Below are 19,236 nucleotides of genomic sequence, written 5' to 3' on the forward strand. Positions count from 1 at the left end.
TAAGTTGAGGCCGGAATTGTCAGTTAAGAAGTAATAGAAAATACACCCTCGAATTCTGCAGTGACTTGTCTTTTGGAGCTTGTGCTCTAGAAGTAGAACTGGTGGGGAGTTCATAGTAATAGTCACGATACACTGGGTTAAATCTGGTGGTTTTTAGTTATTTACGAAACAATGACATGCGTTATTAAAGTTTTAATCTTCCAAACATAATGACATACTGTAATATTAAGTTTGGTGCAAATCTGTTATGTAGCTATACTCAAGTCTTTTGTTTTTTCAGATAATCTAACTCTCCTATTGACAACATTTCTACATACATGTTGGGACTTGCAGTTAAACTGTAAGAGTAATGAATGAAAAAGAAATTAAGGACTAATTGTATTTGAATACTGGAAAGATGTGCATAACCTGTCATGTCCGTAGTTAGTAAGAGGTGGCATAGAACACTACAGACATTCAATAAATCATTAAATCATTAGCATATTTATACATACAAAGTAATAAACAAAAGTTTGTGTCCTGTAAGTTTACTTCAGCAATCTCTCTGTTCCATCAGATTATTGAGTTGGTTTTGATACAATAATGTATATCACTTGTTGACTGTAGCATTATTACACTGTCCACTCACATTAAGGCGACCACCTGTGAAAACCCTGAATAACCACCCATTGCAGTACAGACCACTGCAATACACACAGAAAAAAACATGTCATTGAGGTTCTAGAAGATACTGACAAAGACGTGGAACCATGCTAATTCCAGTGCTGTGGCCAGCTGCTATAGGTTTCTCGACTGAAGATCTATGGCGTGAACAGCCCAACCAAAGGGTGCTCCCAAAAGTTCTCTACTGCGTTTAAATCTGGCGAGTTTGGTGGCCAGAGGTGTGGGTAAACTCACCCTCGTTCCTCTTTGAACCGCACACGTACACTGTGAGCTGTGTGACATGTGGCATAGTCCTGCTGGTAGATGCCATCATACTGAAGGAAAACAAACTGCATGTAGGGGAGGACATGGTCCCAAAGGGTTGATTCCACATTTTGCCTGTGCAGTGTTACGTGGCTTTACGCTTAATTACAGACTTACTATTTTATCAGTTGATTTGTTTTCACCACCTAATGCCCGCTGTTTACGTCCTTCTTCGTTGCTGAGCGATGTATCACTTTTAGTTCTGACGCCGCAACTCTTCCTTTCCTGCATCTTTACTACTTTTTATCTACATAAATGATGAACTATTGGATTTGCCGTTTAACAACTTTTTAATAACTGTGGAAGTATTACAGGCATCGGGTCCCACCTAATGTGTCATCCGCCTATACGTTTTACATGAACCTTTCGAGACCCGATCGATCTGTTTACAAAGAGAAAGCAGAATATCTCTTCCTTTGACGTTGTCCAACAACGACCTAGGAAGCTCGACGCCCTCGCGGCCCAGGCTCTTCCACGGCTCGCGGTAGTTTGCAGCATTCGTTTTATTCCTTGCCAACTTGTTGCTACATCCAACTTTCGTGGTGATCGTTGGGCAACGTCTTCCACGTTATCTGCAACATAAATAAACTTTCTTCCCACAATATTTCTGAAAACCCAAAAACAAACCTAAAGAACATAATAATAATAATAATAACTGTTCTTACAATTATTCGTATAAGTCTTGGTCGCTTTAGTGAGGGGTAGGACAGGCCTAAGCATTGTGACACCACACCTGCCAGAATGACCAGATCGCCCAGGGAATGCCACGAAAACTTTCCTCAGATTATAACACTCTCTCCTCCGGTCTGGACACTTCCGACGATTGTTGCAGGGTGTTGGATTTCAGACGTTTCACGCCGTACGCGACAACGGCCATCTGTCCAATGGGAGAAAAAACGTAATTCATCTGAAAAAACCACCTGTTGTCACTTTGTTGACATCCAGTTGCCAGTTGTGGTATCAGCATGCAACTTCCAGCCTTTGCCGCCGGTGAACAGCAGAGCATTGACGCATGAACCAGGCGCCTGTTGCGGAGGCTCATAGCAGACAATGTTAGTAGCTGCTTGGCACATCTGGCCGGTCAGATGTTCAACAGTTGCATGTCTGTTCACCCGTACACATCTCTGCAGCCGTCATTCGCCCCTGACGTCTATGACTTGTGATGCACTGTAATTGCCTCGGCGCCGGATTTGGATAGCGCCATTTTGCAATGCACAGTATACTTTAACTATGGCAGCAAGCACATTGTTTACAAATTTACCCATTTCAGAAATGCTTCCAACCTTGGCCCGAAAGTCAATGTCACGCCCTCAGATAAATCGCTTCGTTTCCCCATTATGACAACGACTGCACTGTTTTCCTTGACACCCTTGACAAACTTTATATAACCTCCATTGCTAGCGCTGAAACCCGCCGTCTGTGTGTGGTTATTGTACATTGATGTCGAACATACGCGGTCACATTAAAGTAACCGGACTGTGTAGTACCATCGTGCAACTTCATTCTATTCTCACTGTGAGTCTTCCTACATTTGGCGTGGACCTCGGTGTAGAGCATCTTAAAAAGACGCGTGGAGGATTACGTTTGCATGCAGTGAGTCGAAGCGAAGATGGCGTCCACTGGTAGTGTCAGTAGCGTCCCCCATAAGATGACAGCGAGCCCTAGAGAGAGAATGGTTCATTATAGTCTGTCTGTAAACTCAAGAGCGAGCAGCGCTTTTGGTGGGGGAAGTGGTCTTTCCCGGAAGAACCCTGCCACCGGCCTACAGGGCAACCCAAAATCAGTTGCCCGTTACCTATCTTGCGGTGTAGTTCCGCGTGCAGTGATATACGTCGTTTCTGTTCGTGGGATCTTAGTTGCCAATCTCAGTCAGTTGACTTTGTGTACTCACTGATATACTTCAGTATCCGGAAGTGATGGGTAATCGCCCTGCATTACAAGAAACTGTGCAGAATACGAAGAAGATATATGCGCAGAACGAGCCTTCGATCGTCTCTAACGTTATTACATCTTGTGTTAAAGAGGCTACACAAAAAGAACTGTTGGCTAATATTACCAGTCCCAATCAAAGGGCTGCAGTTTATGTAAACGTCAGCCTCGCCAAAATAGGACGCATAAGGAAGGAACGCGAAAACAAGGCGCATGGTTTACTGGAATCGCCGCGAAGGAAAACTAATAATTTAGGGAGGAAACCCATCGTTATTGACAGTTTCACAAAATCGGTCATTCGACAAATGATGGAGGACTTTTACATAAACCAAAAAAATAATGCCCACATTACGGAAATTACTCACTGGCGTGAAACAAAAAATACATTTTCGTTGCAGAAAGATATTTTACACAAGACATTGAGTGAAATGGGATTTACCTGGAAATATTTTCAGACATATTTTCGAAGACAATGACAAAAAAAGCAGTGCGAATCGAACTAATACAGCACACATAATTATAATTATCTGGTTACTTTTTGAACACTCTTCGTGTTGCAAGAATTGTTAAGTTTTAAAGCAGCCTTTCAAAGAAAACTTCTACCTTTTAGTAGAAATACAAAGTAAGAGCAAGCCTTACATTCTTCAGACTGATTGCACTAAATCTGGTTCGTCTTACGAATAGAGGAACATACATTCATATGAATAGGCATTCGGTTCTATGTTTGTAGTAGAATCCTGATTTCCGTTCTTATGTTAATATTATTTACTCTATAATGTTTTGTTTCGAAGAAGCTATCCTCTTTTGTTTTCCTTATACTCTTAACGCATTTGTCTAAAAATAAACGCGGACGGGACGTATCTGAACACAGCGTCGCCACAGATTTAAAGCGCGCGCCGCGGCAGGGCCGGTACTACGTTGTGGAACAGCCTGTAGAAGCGCCCTGTGACGTAGCAGGGTAGGCAGAGTGGGGACTCGCGCGCTCGCTCTTCAGTTTACCGACAGACTATACAGTGCGCTGGCAGCCTGTTCGAATGTTTCTTTCTGCAGAGATTTGAGCGGCGCGCCGTGTGCAGTCATCAAAGATATCATGGAAACTACATAACCATCTTGGCATCAGTGAAATACGTAATATAGTCTGTAAACATAGCGTACAGTTCCTAAAAAAAAGTTTCAAAACAAGTTTATAAACTACAATTCCCATTTCATTTATTTATTTTGTGAATATCAGTTGCTGATCTGCTAAACACAGTAGTTCATTTTCCATAACCTAACTTCTTGACACAGTTGCGTTCGTAATAATAGTTTGCTTTGTTGCTCATGTGTGGCGGGTTCGAAGCGAGTGATCGATTGCAGCTACATATCATGTGATCTGTCGCCTGTGTGCTGTGTCTTCGAGAACGAACAGTTAAAAAACTGTCTGTACATAACAGACATTAGTGCAATTGAGTGCCATTTAGCAATAACAGGTCAGAAATAATGTTTCCTATGAGTTTTACCAACACAGTCACAAGTATTAAACGCGCAAACAAAGTTGACACTCGGCGCGTTGGTTGATGGGAGCGACTGCAAAGGCATTTCCCATGTGTAGCCGCTCCCATCAGCCAGCGCGCCGAGTGTCAACATTGTTTCTGCTTTTAAAAGCAGTTTCTGTGTTCGCAACATGTTGCAAACATCGATAATGTTGTAGATGTTGCAAACAACATTGCGAATATTGTTGCCAAACACGTCTCAAATGCAATGTAAACCGGCCTTGAGACTTCGTTTTGCCTCCAGTCGGGCCAGCGTCACAGTCTGACAATACTATGGATCTCTAGACAATATCATAGTGAAGTAGCAGTGTTCCAGCTGTTGGTGTTTGCTGAGTTTCGTTATCCATGCTTTGTTCAGATTATTTGGTGCTGCAGTAACTACTGATGCAGATGCAACCTTTGAAGTGTAACATTTAGTTTCAAAGAGGCTTGGTAAGTGTTGTGTCTAGACAAGACAGCCTAGACACAATGAGAGGAAGCCGAAAGGCACGCGCTTAAACTCACGCAGGCTGGCGTGAGGTCTGAAACAGGATACGTAATGAATGCTATAAAGAAAAGTACGTAGCTGCTGGAATACTTAACTTTAATCCACAATTGGTGAACATTGGTCTTGTTGATACAGTATTATCATCTCAATATAACTTGGTGATGGCGCCTTGCTAGGTCGTAGCAATTGACTTAGCTGAAGGCTATGCTAACTATCGTCTCGGCAAATGAGAACGTATTTGTCAGTGTGGCGTCGCTAGCAAAGTCGGCTGTACAACTGGGGCGAGTGCTAGTAAGTCTCTCTAGACCTGCCGTGTGGTGGCGCTCGGTCTGCTATCACTGACAGTAGCGACACGCGGGTCCGACGTATACTAACGGACCGCGGCCGATTTAAAAGCTACCACCTAGCAAGTGTGGTGTCTGGCGGTGACACCACAGTAAGAATCTTAGTTCTTATGCCTGCAGTGAAGGCGGGTAGCGGAGCTAGTGTGTACCACAGACATACATTACTAGACTGGCAAAGACGCAGCTGTTACTGAAGCCTGAGGCCGCCATCTTACCTCACCTAACGTGGAAAAGTTTTGTGTATAGTACTACAACGATTTTCTGAAGCGAAATGATATTTTAAGCTTTACGAGGTTGTCCAAACAAGTTCTGCAGTTGAGCTAATATTTGCGTACTATTTGAATTTAACAGATATTTCGTAGAATCGTGTTATGAGACCGTCAAGTTACATTCTAACTCGTTTAAAGGAGACTACAGTACTCGTAAGAACAGGAAAGTACTGTTTGAAGAAAAGCTGAAGTTGATCGAAATTAGTAATAGATCAATAAATTTGGGAACATCACTGAAGGATCACGACTCATTACTGTATGGATCAGAATATAATTAATAATAAGGAATAGCGCAATTATTTTTGTACTTACTTTTTTTAAACTTTCATGGCGATTGACTATTAATGCTACTGCTGCTACTATTGAACCTAAATCATATTGACATTTCGTTCATTGTTGAGCATGTTAACTGCATCAGATGGTTTTAATAAATTCTGATGATGAGTTACAATTGTACACCCTCATTTATAGCACATTTTTCTTAGAAACAGCTACACAAATTGAACTATTAATGTCAAATGTTATGTCCCACTTCCACAAATCCTGTTATAACGAGCACATCATCTGAAAAATTAGCCGAAGCTCCTGAAACCGAGAATCATGTTAATGAATCAAAGCCCTACATGCATGGTAGCTCATAACTGTATAATAAAATTATAAACAGCCGACCAGTTGCAATGGATAAAGAATTCTTTACATAGGTTTCAACAAATTTGTCAAAATTAAAATATAGCCCTAAAAATAGGGTTTGTCACGTAAATATAAATTAGTACATGGATGTTGCAGAGCTCACAACCGACTAGTAAAAACGGCGATGATACATCAGTCCACACTAATGTAAAATTGCCACCTTCTGAAGAAGACAAATTTAAATTTGTTGAAACCTAGGTAAAGAATTCTTTATCCATTGCAACTGGTCGGTTGTTTATAATTTTATTACGTGGAACCGTTGCTGTTGTGCAGCTATGTTTAAAATCATAATTGTATATTAAACTCATGTGGAATTATCATTTTGCCACCACTATGAAAAAAATAAAGGAAACATTTTTCATTTTTATTTAACTTCAAAATAATACAAATATACAAAAAATGGACAAGTTACATTAATTTTACAAATGCTTGAAAATGGGCAGTCTGTTTTATACAGATCTACGATCGATTTGCTGTTATTCATACCTTTGGTTACATGGGCAATGCGAACCTTCAGATAATGTTCTGATATTACCTTAATTAGTCTGCAAATATGTGTATCCAAGGGATTTAAATTTAAAGCATGAGAGTTTAGAGAAGAAAACAGCTTGTGTTGCAACTTGACAGTTTCTGTAGTAATGTCGGCCGTGATGGTATAGCGGTTCTGGGCGTTCAGTCCGGAGCCACGCGACTGCTACGGTCGCAGGTTCGAATCCTGCCTCGGGCATGGACGTGTGTGATGTCCTTAGGTTAGTTAGGTTTAAGTAGTTCTGAGTTCTAGGGGACTGATGACCATAGATGTTAAGTCCCATAGTGCTCAGAGCCATTTGAACCATTTCTCTAGTAACAAACTCTGTCATCTGGCAGACCTTCACTACATCTCTCGAGGGGATAAAGAAATTCCTCTTGTTCTTTAAGGACAGAAAACCATAAGACACATCTGTCTGCACGACTGCATTAATACAATCATCACATTTCAAAATGTTAATAATTTTCTTGACCACAAAATCTGCAATGTACTCAATGATATTTTCAGAAAACAGGGACAATGTAGCATCAACTGAACAGTAATCATGATCAGAAATATGTACAGCACTAGATTTGTGTTGCTTTTCTACAATTTAGGAGGTCTGTACTTCATGAAAGCTGCTTACAAACAGAATGCTTACATTATCTTGTGACAGACAGTTCCCTGTTTTCTTGCACTTATTTGATTTCTTGTGACTAGTCCCTTAAATGCAGACTCAAATCGTGAGCACATAGAGTTTACATTTCAGCTAGCATGCTGTCTCATTCGCCCAAAGAACAGTTCCAGATGATTCTGGCTTAGTCTGTATGTTGACAAATACTTTAGTTCACATCTTCTAACATGCAAATTAAATAATGCATGAAAACACAGTAAATTAACTTTAAGTCCTAAGAATTCTACTTTCCTGTTGCTATTTATAATTTGTAATTTATACTCCTTGTCAGCATACAGTGAATGAACTGCTGCCGGAAAGGTGCATTTTCAACAGTACTTAGTGCTTTCTAACCTCTGCCAGATTTACTTGATGAATTAAGCAGATCAAGAGTTTTGTCAGTGGTAGTACCGAACTTTATAGTTTCATCACAACCTGCAAATTCTTTTAATCGAAAATGCTTATCATAGAACTGTAGACCTTCAGCTACAGAATTACTTACTGTCCAGACAGCAAATCGTACTCGCATTTTATTTTCAAACCAAAGAATATATTTTCCACGTAATTTATTTGCCAAATGCAGGCCTTCAGCACTCTGAAAGTCGAAAAGTGATTGTAAATATGACCATTTAATTTCTCCATTGGCCATATAAATAACCTTCTTCTATACTAGACAAAGTTTTGTACCAGTTTAATCGTATGGCATGCATCAAGAAGTACAGCAACAGAAGAGGGAGGTAATGAGGGGTGTGGAAAGAGTATATTGAACTTCTTTTCGTCACACAGATCTGCACCCAAACATTTTGACATGGTGAGGTTGCAACTTGACCCACAATGACACCAATATCATCCAGTTTTTCAATGCAAGGTGTTACTAAAGTGGACCTTTGATCTCCAGACAATGCATCTATAAACAAATATCCACAAGGAGTTTTCCAGCTGTCCTCATAAATATGCATGCCATTTTGGCAGCTGGCAAACAGTCACTGTTGCTCTCAGTCCCAAGGTTAGCATAACCAATAATCTTATTATTAGGATAATCTGTATGTTCCTTTAAACACTAAGACCTATTACTGGCACTCTACCCTTCTGATTAGACTCTTTTACTTCATCCGCAGTTGCGTTAAAACATTACTGGATAAAACCTGGTTCACAACTTACTTTCATGTACCATTATCTTATTCTTCTGGGACATAATAAAGCATTATCAAATTTCAGCGTAACAAAGTCATATGCTTTGTTAGACAGGTAAAACAAAGTTAAGGCAAATTATCTCAGATCATCTTCATACTTTACACCAAGTTTTCTTACATGTGTGCTGTGCTGGTTTTCAGAAAAAACAACAATCATCTGAAGGTAACGAATTTTATAAAATTTCAGCACCGTTTTCATTAATGATCTTATCTTTGAGAAGAACATCAAAAATGTTTGTGAATGTACAAATGTGACTAAATTCCTAAGGGACCAAACTGCTGAGGTCATCGGTCCCTGGACTTACACACTACTTAAACTAACTGAAACCAACTTATGCTAAGAACAACACACACACCCATGCCCGAGGGCGGACTCGAACCTCCGGCGGGAGGGGCCGCATAGTCTGTGACAGGGCGCCTTTTGCCTAACCTTCTGCTGTAATACTTTCATTTTTTCTTTGCATTCACTAACTCTAAGATTTTTTTCCTCAACTCTTCCATTAGTTTCTTTTTGTGTGGTGAAAGATCTGCTGTGTGATGCTAATCATCTGCTATGTCATGCTCATCACAACTTGACGATGAACTGTTAGAACACACTTGTAAAGTTTCATCACCGGCGCTTTAACGAACAGGTCCTTAAGGTGGCAGTTTCTGATAATATGATGGATATGAAGGGAATGCTGATGGATCAAATCCTTCACGAAGTCTGCTTGTCTGACGAATTGGGTCCACATCGTCTTCACGTAAGTGCTGGGAACAGACAACTGAAGCACTTATAGATGTATAATTCTCCCTGTGAACTGCTTTTATCCAGGCATCCCTTATATCTTCCCTTTCTGGAAATCTGAAATATCGTAATAGCTACGACATAAGAAACAATAATAACGTACTAACAGCTAGATGACTGAGCCATTTGTCAAACACACACCATTAACCTAAGTGTGTTAATAGCAGATTTGTTTAAACGTGTTTCTACTTACGCATGTATTGAGACATGATCCTTTCCTAATAGCTTCTGTCTGCTGTACGAAAAATTACATCAATACACAACGCATTTACTCACCATTACGTCAAAACACTAAAGATGGCGTAGTTATAAGAGTTAATTCCTGTTTCAAACGTCTGCTTTATCCAGATACAAATATGTGTTTACAAGCACTTTACTATACTAAAGTGGCAGCACACACGAAGTTCTCTTGTAATGCATCACCCCGTTTACATGGGGTTCCCAAAATCGGATTTCTTAAACCGATTTCCCAATACCGCTTCTGGGTGGTTATGTAAACGCTTATTCTGGAAATCCACTTCTAGTTGCCGGTTTTTCAATTCCGCAATCGATTTTGGCTACCAAAGTAAACGCACCCGGTTTTGAAATGTGCTTGGATTGTCAAGTTATGTCTTGTTTTCAGAATATTCGGTTAATATGGACTTATTGTGCAGTGGAGGAGAAGCAGAAATATTAGTCTGAGCATGAAATTGTTTATATGTAATATTTAAGTGAAGAGAAGTAACGATTCTGTTGACTGAATCAAAAACTGTGTCCGCTGTTTTCCAGCCACCATACTTAACTCGGCTAGAAAATCCGCTTCAGGCCTTGATATGTAAACATGACAGCGGAAAACGGTTTCCGTTCAAAAATGGCTCTGAGCACTATGGGACTTAACATCTATGGTCATCAGTCCCCTAGAACTTAGAACTACTTAAACCTAACTAACCTAAGGACAGCACACAACACCCAGCCATCACGAGGCAGAGAAAATCCCTGACCCCGCCGGGAATCGAACCCGGGAACCCGGGCGTGGGAAGCGAGAACGCTACCGCACGACCACGAGATGCGGGCCACGGTTTCCGTCTTCCGGAAGATGTGTCACATGTAGCCTGTGGTGAGGTCCACCAAGCTTCTCATTCCGCGACGTTATTTGCTGTGTGGAACTTTACTTTTTCCTCTTGCCACAGGCCCTCCCAAAAACCATTCAAGAACGGTGTAATATAAATGTTTACAAACGAAAAAAACTACAGAAATATACTTCATTGTCCTTCTGAAATCTGAACTGGCATTCGTTCATATGGACGATAAGCTAGCAATGATAACCAAGGGATGTGTAGCGCATCTTTCGGATAACCAACGAAGTAGTTTCAAATCAACGCATATGTAGGGTTTCTTGCGGAAAACGCATAAACTTAATTTGAGTTGTGATATAATTTCGTAAAAAAATTACAGTAACTTCGATTTGCAGTCAGACGTTATTACGTAGTATATGGAGCACGAGGGTTTTTTTTAAAAAAAAAAAAAAAATCTGTAGCGCTCTTGTAGGTGGGGTTAGGTTGGTACGACATCTACTAGCGCAGCTTACATTGTTGCGAGAAATGATTTTTACAGTCATCATAATCTTTCGGAATATGTCGTGATTTCCGAGGTGGTTATTAAGTTGGAATCTAAGGGCACATCTTAAACTGATAACAGGTCATTACAGTCAAACGCTTTTGGTGCTTCTTTAGAAATGTTCGCTATGGTGGTTGAGTTACATTTACATTTTTGCTACATACTTATTTCATTGTACCACCCGAGTACGTAGAATAGAACTCCTCACTTTTGTGGGCGCTAAGGAATCACCGAAAGTCGGGTAACTTCAGTACGGTATGGAATATTTCTGCCCACTACCAAACCTACACACTACACAATACGACACACACAGCTGACCGTATCATTGTAGCAGGCACCGCGAACGTACCGATGTATATTATGGGTATAGTACCGATATCTTTGTACAGGCAACATCGCAGTGACGTTTATCAAACGCAATTCTGTAATTAGTACCGCCAACGCAGTTCTGTCATCAGTAAGTTATCGCCACGTAATGCTCTATAAGCAGTCATCATCTTTTGTTGACAATTGCTATTTCGGATATTTTTCTGAAATTATCGCTTTTAGCGTACGATATGGCAAGTTTTATAATTTACAGTAGCAGATATACTTTCTTGTCTACTTTTCGATATTCTATGTATTTAGAGCCTTGTGTATTACGGACCCGCATCTTTTAATCGGTTTTAGACGCCTGTCTCCTTTGACAGCATTTGCACGATTTTGAACAAATGTGGTTAATAAATTATATAAAAATAAAATAATCGCCATCAGACAATTTGTGGTGTGCAGGAGGAAAGTATGCCGTCTTGGAGAGCGGGGACCTTTACATCTTCAACGCGGGGCCCAGTGACGGCTACAAGAGCTACTCGTGTCGCAGTGTGCACCGGCTAACTGGCGAGGTGCGAGCCAGTGCATATCCGGGACGCATCATCATCACAGGTGTGTGTGCACTGCATCCCCTGCTCTAGTGCGTACAACTGCATACATCTAGTGGTAAAAACCCTCCTCTCTCTCCCTCTTGCAGAACCGAAGGGAAGTGTGCAGCCCAGGATAACTGTCGAGAAACACGTCAACAAGCAGGTCAAGGTGGGCGACGACGTCATACTGCCCTGTGTCGCTCAAGGGTTTCCAGTTCCTACCTATAGGTCAGTCCTTTTGTTAATTACGACTCCACTTCTTTCCTGTTTTGGGGTTAATGTAACTTCAATATAAGACTTAAGGCATTTCAACATGAACATACATAGCCTGAAAACCACTGAAGTGCATGCCAGAGGGTACTTCTCATTGTGTTGTTTATTAGGGTTCCTTTCCATTCCATTCAATTACACAGTGCAAGAAGACTAATTATTTAAAATCCTTTGTGCGTGCGTTAACTGGTCTAATATTGTCTTTGCAATTGCTACAGGAGTAATATATAGAGCAATGTTGTATATTCCTAGATTCGTCACTTGAAACTGGTTCTTGATACTTTGTTAGTAGGTTTTCACAGGTTAGTTGGCTCCTGTTTTCACTCTCCTTAGTTATTGTTGTTGTTGTCGTTGTGCTCTTCAGTCTGGAGACTGGTTTGATGCAGTTCTCCATGCTACTCTATCCTGTGCAAGCTTCTTCATCTCCCAGTACTTACTGCAACCTACATCCTTCTGAATCTGCTTAGTGTATTCATCTCTTGGTTTCCCTCTACGATTTTTACCCTCCATGCTGCCCTCCAATGCCAAAATTTGTGATCCCTTGATGCCTCAGAACATGTCCTACTAACCGGTCGCTTCTTCTTGTCAAGTTGTGCTACAAACTCCTGTTCTCCCCATTTCTATTCAATACCTCCTCATTAGTTATGTGATCTACCCATCTAATTTTCAGCATTCTTCGGTGGCACCACATTTCGAATGCTTCTATTCTCCTCTTGTCCAAACTATTTATCGCCCCTTTTGACTACCATACATGGCTACACTCCATACAAATGCTCTCAGAAAAGACTTCCTGACACTTATATCTATACTTGATGTTAACAAATTTCTTCAGAAACGCTTTCCTTGCCATTGCCATTCTACATTTTATATCCTCTCTACTTCGACCAACATCAGTTATTTTTCTACCCAAATAGCAAAACTCCTTTACTACTTTAAGTATCTCATTTCCTAATCTAATTCCCTCAGCATCACCCGACTTAACTCGACTACATTCCATTATCCTCGTTTAGCTTTTGTTGATGTTCATCTTATATCCTCCTTTCAAGACACTGTCCATTCCGTTCAACTGCTCTTGCAAGTCCTTTGCTGTCTCTGACAGAATTACAATGTCATCGGCGAACCTCAAAGTTTTTATTTCTTCTCCAATGATTTTAATACCTACTCCGAATTTTTATTTTGTTTCTTTTCCTGCTTGCTCAATATACAGATTGAATAACATCGGGGAGAGGCTACAACCCTGTCTCACTCCCTTCCCAACCACTGCTTCCCTTTCATGTCCCTCGACTGTTATAACTGCCATCTGATTTCTGTACAAATTGTAAATAGCCCTTTGCTCCCTGTATTTTACCCCTGCCACCTTTAGAATTTGAAAGAGAGTATTCCAGTCAACATTGTCAAAAGCTTTCTCTAAGTCTACAAATGCTAGAAACGTAGGTTTGCCTTTCCTTAATCTATTTTCTAAGATAAGCTGTAGGGTCAGTATTGCCTCACATGTTCCAACATTTCTACGGAATCCAAACTGATCTTCCCCGAGGTCAGCTTGTACCAGTTTTTCCATTCGTCTGTAAAGAATTCGTGTTAGTATTTTGCAGCCATAACTTATTAAACTGACAGTTTGGTAATTGTCACATCTGTCAACACCTGCTTTCTTTGGGATTGGAATTATTATATTCTTCTTGAAGTCTGAAGGGATATCGCCTGTCTCATACATCCTGCTCACCAGATGGTAGAGTTTTGTCAGGACTGGCTCTCCCAAGGCCGTCAGTAGTTCCAATGGAATGTTGTCTACTCCCAGGGCCTTGTTTCGACTCAGGTCTTTCAGTGCTCTGTCAAACTCTTCATGCAGTATCGTATCTCCCATTTCATCTTCATCTACATCCTCTTCCATTTCCATAATATTGTCCTCAAGTACCTCCCCCTTGTATCGACCCTCTATATACTCGTTCCACCTTTCTGCTTTCCCTTCTTTGCTTAGAACTGGGTTTCCATCTGAGCTCTTGATTTTCATACAAGTGGCTCTCTTTTCTCGAAAGGTCTCTTTAATTTTCCTGTATCTATCTTACCCCTTGTGAGATAAGCCTCTACATCCTCTAGCCATCTCTGCTTAGCCATTTTGCACTTCCTGTCAATCTCATTTTGAGACATTTGTATTCCTTTTTGCCTGCTTCATTTACTGTGTTTTTATATTTTCTCCTTTCATCAATTAAATTCAATATTTCTTCTGTTACCCGAGGATTTCTACTAGCCCTCGTCTTTTTACCTACTTGATCCTCTGCTGCCTTCACTACTTCGTCCCTCAGAGCTACCCATTCTTCTTCTACTGTGTTTCTTTCCCCCAGTCCTGTCAATTGTTCCCTTAGTTATATGTTCAATATTACTTGTTAGTCCTACTTGCTAAATTGGCCACACACTGAAGCAATGTTCAAGGAAGGGTCACACGAGTGTATTATAAACAATCTCCATTGCAGAATGCTTGTATTTTCGCAGCATCCTACCAATGTACCCAAATCTATTATTTGCTTTACTTTCAGTTGATCCTGTGTGATTACTGTATTTCATATTTTTACAAACTCCCAAGCACTACAAGAGATGACAGATTCTATTTGTGACACTCTGATATTGTGGTCATATGCTACAATATTTTTTACAACGGCTTTTTTTTTTGTCTAATTGAATATTTGTGCAGCTTATTTCAAACAGTACATTATTATAGATCATCATCTGCAAAAACTCTGAGGTTACTTTTAATACTCTCTGCAAGGTTATTAATATACTACATGGGTATCAACACATTTTTGTGAGCTACACCTGAAGTTACTAATACTTCTACCAGTGGCTCTCCATTCAAGGTAACATGCTGCATCATCTCTACCAATAAATCCTCAACCCTTTCATAAATTTTACTAGCAATCCCATATGATCACATTTTCAGCATTAAGTATAGGTGTAGTACTAAGGCAAAGACATTTCGGAAATCAAGAAATACTGCATCTACCTGCCTTCATCCATGGCTTTTAGTATGTAGGCCTGGTGGGAGAAAAGTGCAAGTTGGGTTTCAAATTAGCATGTCTGTGGAACCAATACTGGTTGGCATGGAGAAGGTCATTCTTTTCAAGGTAACTCATTGTGTTTGAGTCCAGAATGTGTTCTACAACATACAGATGCCAAAGGGACTGGACAGTAGTTTTGTGGATCACTTCACATGGTAATCTGAAACCCAGTGGAAGGTGATACATATTTCACTTCCTCTAACAACTCCTGAAATTTGGAGGAAAAAGTGATTCATACACACCTAACATACTGATTTATCTCGTGAAAACTTTATCTTTTCACTATAATGACTGTAGGTTTAGGATGAGGTCTGCAACAGTATCCCAACAAATAACAGGATTTTGTCACTTCAATCACACTGTTATTACATTAATGCCACAGAGTGTTTTTAGAGTATCCTTTCATTGTCAGTAGTCTTGCAATTAATTTTTAAATTGATGTGTATCTTCTCTATAAGCAGACATTTGAGAACATTCATCGTGAGTTAAGACAGCGTGCCAGACTGGAACTCAGGCACAGATACCTGTCTTCTTTGAGGAGTGCACTTCCTTCCCTGACAGATCAACCCAAATGGAACTAGCGACCTGTGTGAAGGCTCATAACAGTGTCCAGGTTCAGGTACCAATCAGGCACACAGTTTTAGCTCTCTCAAGTATCATCACAGTATAGCTAAAGGGTAAAATGCGCCATCTGAGTGGCTTCTTTGATTTCTCCAACTTTATTGTATCCTTACATACAGAAGTTACAGTCAAACAGCATTATAAAAGTTGTGGGAAGCAGATAGAGGCAAGCTGGAACTTTGATAGGCCCAAGAGGCAGGCTAATTAGTGCAGTTAGTAATGTATTGCCCACAAAAGGCAGACCTCTGAGCTTCCACTTCAATCTAGCAAACAGTTTTTGTTGCATAACCTCTATTAAAGAGTGAAAATGTCATCTTGAAAATGGTTCTGTTCAGGGACGTATGTTGGGTGGTTAGATATATCTTTACCTTCAGTAGCTCTTTTCTAAGTAATTTGTTATTAGTTGTTTTAATGCCTCTGGGTCACGTCAAATAGATTTTGATACCAAAAACACAACGTTCAGCAATTTCTTGCTTTCAGGCAAGTATAACATCATTGTTCAGCGAATGTCCAAAATTGTAAAACAAATTAAATAAAAAATGCAACTATCCTGGAGCAAAATGTGTACTTTTCTTACAATACTGTCCGATATTTGTTTTGCTACTGTACAGAATAGTTTATTTTACATTTATTTAGTGTGTCAATCACCATAACTTAAAGACGTGCAAGTATTCACTCAGTTCTTAATAGACTTTCAAAGTGGTGCAAAGAGTGTCAACTTGCGTGTTGAGAATTGTGAACTTGTACAGTTCACAAAAAGCAAAAATGTAGCATCCTATAACTAAATTATCAATACATCACAGCTGAAATCAGTTAGCACATACAAGTATGAGGGAATAACTGTTAATAGCGAAATGAAATGGAATGATCACAAAGGCTTAGTCATAGGTAAACAGGCTGCAGACTACAGTTCATTGGTAGGATACTACCTACTGGAAATATTCAGTCAGTCTTCTGCAAATGATAATGCCTACAAAACATCCTTGTGTCTCTTAGAATATTGCTCAAGCGTCTGGGACTCATCCCAAGCTGGTCTGATGCAGGATCTTGAATGAATACAAGGAATGACAGTCAGGGATGATCTAAGGTTAGTTTGTCAATGGAAAAACATCACAGAGATACTGAAAAACCTAAACTGACACACACTTGAAGATAGACCCCAGCTTTCCCATAAAGGCTTGGCTACTTAGTTTCTAGAAGCAGTATGAAGTGAGGAATCCGGGAATATACTAAAGTCCTCTACCAATCATTCCCATAGTGCCTGTGAAGACCAAAGTGGAATAATTATTGTGTGCATAGAGGCATTTGCACAGCCATGCTCTATACACAAATAGAATGGGTAGAAGCCATAATATGTAGTACAGTGAGGAGTACACTCTGTCATGCACTTAACACTAGTTTGGAGAATATAGATGTAAAGTATATCTCATGCTACAATATATTAGATCATCTACATTCAGTTTTTGTAGTTGTGAAAATCCCAGCAACTTGGTCCATTTGAGTGTAGTCTCCATCAGTATCACGAATGTTGATCAACCTTCCCCTACAATAGAACTGTCATAATCATTCCATTGTTGTTCAAATTGTATCTTACGGTTGTGTGTAAAAGTGCTGTGGCCATATTGGCCTAAAGTAAAATAACTCTGTGAATAATTCATGGCTCATATTCCAGGAAATGTGGACAGCCATACTATGGACTGACCTAAGTGAATATTATTCGTTCATACTACTTCTTATTAGGTCATTACACTGACTGATAATACACATTGTTTATTCCATCTGTGGGAAGAGAACAGCAAAATGGCTCTGAGCACTATGGGACTTAACTGCTGAGGTCATCAGTCCCCTAGAACTTAGAACTACTTAAACCTAACTAACCTAAGGACATCACACACATCCATGCCCAAGGCAGGATTCGAACCAGCGACCGTAGCGGTCGCGCGGTTGCAGACTGTAGTGCCTAGAACTGCTCGGCCACTCTGGCCGGCAGAGAAGAGCAGACATGTAACTTATGATAGGTGGTACACAAGTTACCCTTTAACAATGACTTTCCTGAAAGAAATGATAACAATAGATGAAGCAAAAAGGAAAACTAAGACAGTTGCCACTAACATTTCTGGCATATATAATGAGTGGAGCTGATTCTTCTATTTTTGTGTCCAAAAAGAAGCCATTCTATAAGAAACAGGGCGTAATTTTCCTTTTTACTATGCTCAGAGATTCTCAAATTGATTTTGACTCCAAAACTCAGACATAAAAATAAAAAAATAAAAAAATTGGATATAAGCACAAAAAATATCTTATTAATGTTGGTTATGAACTGTGCAGTGTATAAACAGTATAAGGAAGTAAGGAAGATCAAGGAGATGGCCACTGAGTATAGTTTTACAATTATAGAACACAACAGTTGTTATTGCCTCTAGTCTGAAGATTGGCTTAACGTAGCTATCTACAGAAGTCCATCCTGTGAAAGAATAACTACTGCAACCTACATCAGTTTGGACTTGCTTACAGTGCTCAGAGCTTGGTCTCCCTTAACATTTTAATCCCCCCACCCACCCACCCACACACACACACACACACACACACACACACACACACACACACATATACACTTCTGCCCATAACCAAACTGATTGTTCCTTGATGTTTCGAGTTTTCGATGATATTGAGCCACAGTCACGAAATACTGTTTAAAAGAGTGAACCACTGTTGTATTACTATGTTTATCTTTTGTACTATCTAGATTTTGGCTTTTATGTCACTATCAAGTACAATGCTAAAAGTTGTTAGACAATGATTATGTCTTATCTTTTAAGGCAGTCCAAAGCAGGTAAACAGCCAAAATCTAGATAGTACAAAAGATAAATGTAGTAAGACACAGTCAAATGGTGGTTTACTCTTTTAAACTTCATGCTTAACTTCCATCAGATGCCCTTTCAATTGATCCATTCTTGCAGTCAAGTTGTGCCATAAATTTCTTTTCTCCCCAATTCACTTTAATATCTCTTGGTTAATTACTCGATCTACCCATCTAATCTTCAGCATGCTCCTGTAGCTCCATGTTTCAAAAGCTTCTGTTCTCTTCTTTTCTTTTCATCTATGTTTCACTTTAGTAGAAGGTCACATGCCAGACAAATACCTTCAGAAAATATTTCCTAACAGTTAAATATTAAAAAGTCAATTACTGTACAGCATAATACTAATTTATGAAAGTCATAACGAAGAAAATTTCTGAAAGCCTTATCACTATGTCCAAAGAAAACACACCTTGAAAAGAAAGCTGTGTCCTATTGCAAAGTAACAAGTTGAATCTTGTAAAATGATTCAAGTGTCAGGTATATGGACATTCAAACTTCTCTGTAAAAGACAACTGACTGGTTAGAAATGCAGCAAGTCCTCTTCCCTCAAGTCAGTATGAA

General features: G+C 39.8%; 1 protein-coding gene across 1 annotated transcript in view; it reads left to right on the forward strand.

Annotated features, from left to right (window-relative positions):
* LOC124798734 (Down syndrome cell adhesion molecule-like protein Dscam2) overlaps positions 1–19,236 on the forward strand; it is a 444,553-nt gene that overhangs the window by 171,291 nt on the left and 254,026 nt on the right. The window contains exons 4-5 of the mRNA XM_047262262.1: positions 11,746–11,895; positions 11,981–12,101. Of these exons, the coding sequence (XP_047118218.1) occupies positions 11,746–11,895; positions 11,981–12,101 (271 nt within the window). The remainder of the gene's footprint in view (positions 1–11,745; positions 11,896–11,980; positions 12,102–19,236) is intronic.

This window comes from Schistocerca piceifrons, chromosome 5 (assembly GCF_021461385.2).
Source record: "Schistocerca piceifrons isolate TAMUIC-IGC-003096 chromosome 5, iqSchPice1.1, whole genome shotgun sequence".
NCBI classification, from domain to species: domain Eukaryota; kingdom Metazoa; phylum Arthropoda; class Insecta; order Orthoptera; family Acrididae; genus Schistocerca; species Schistocerca piceifrons.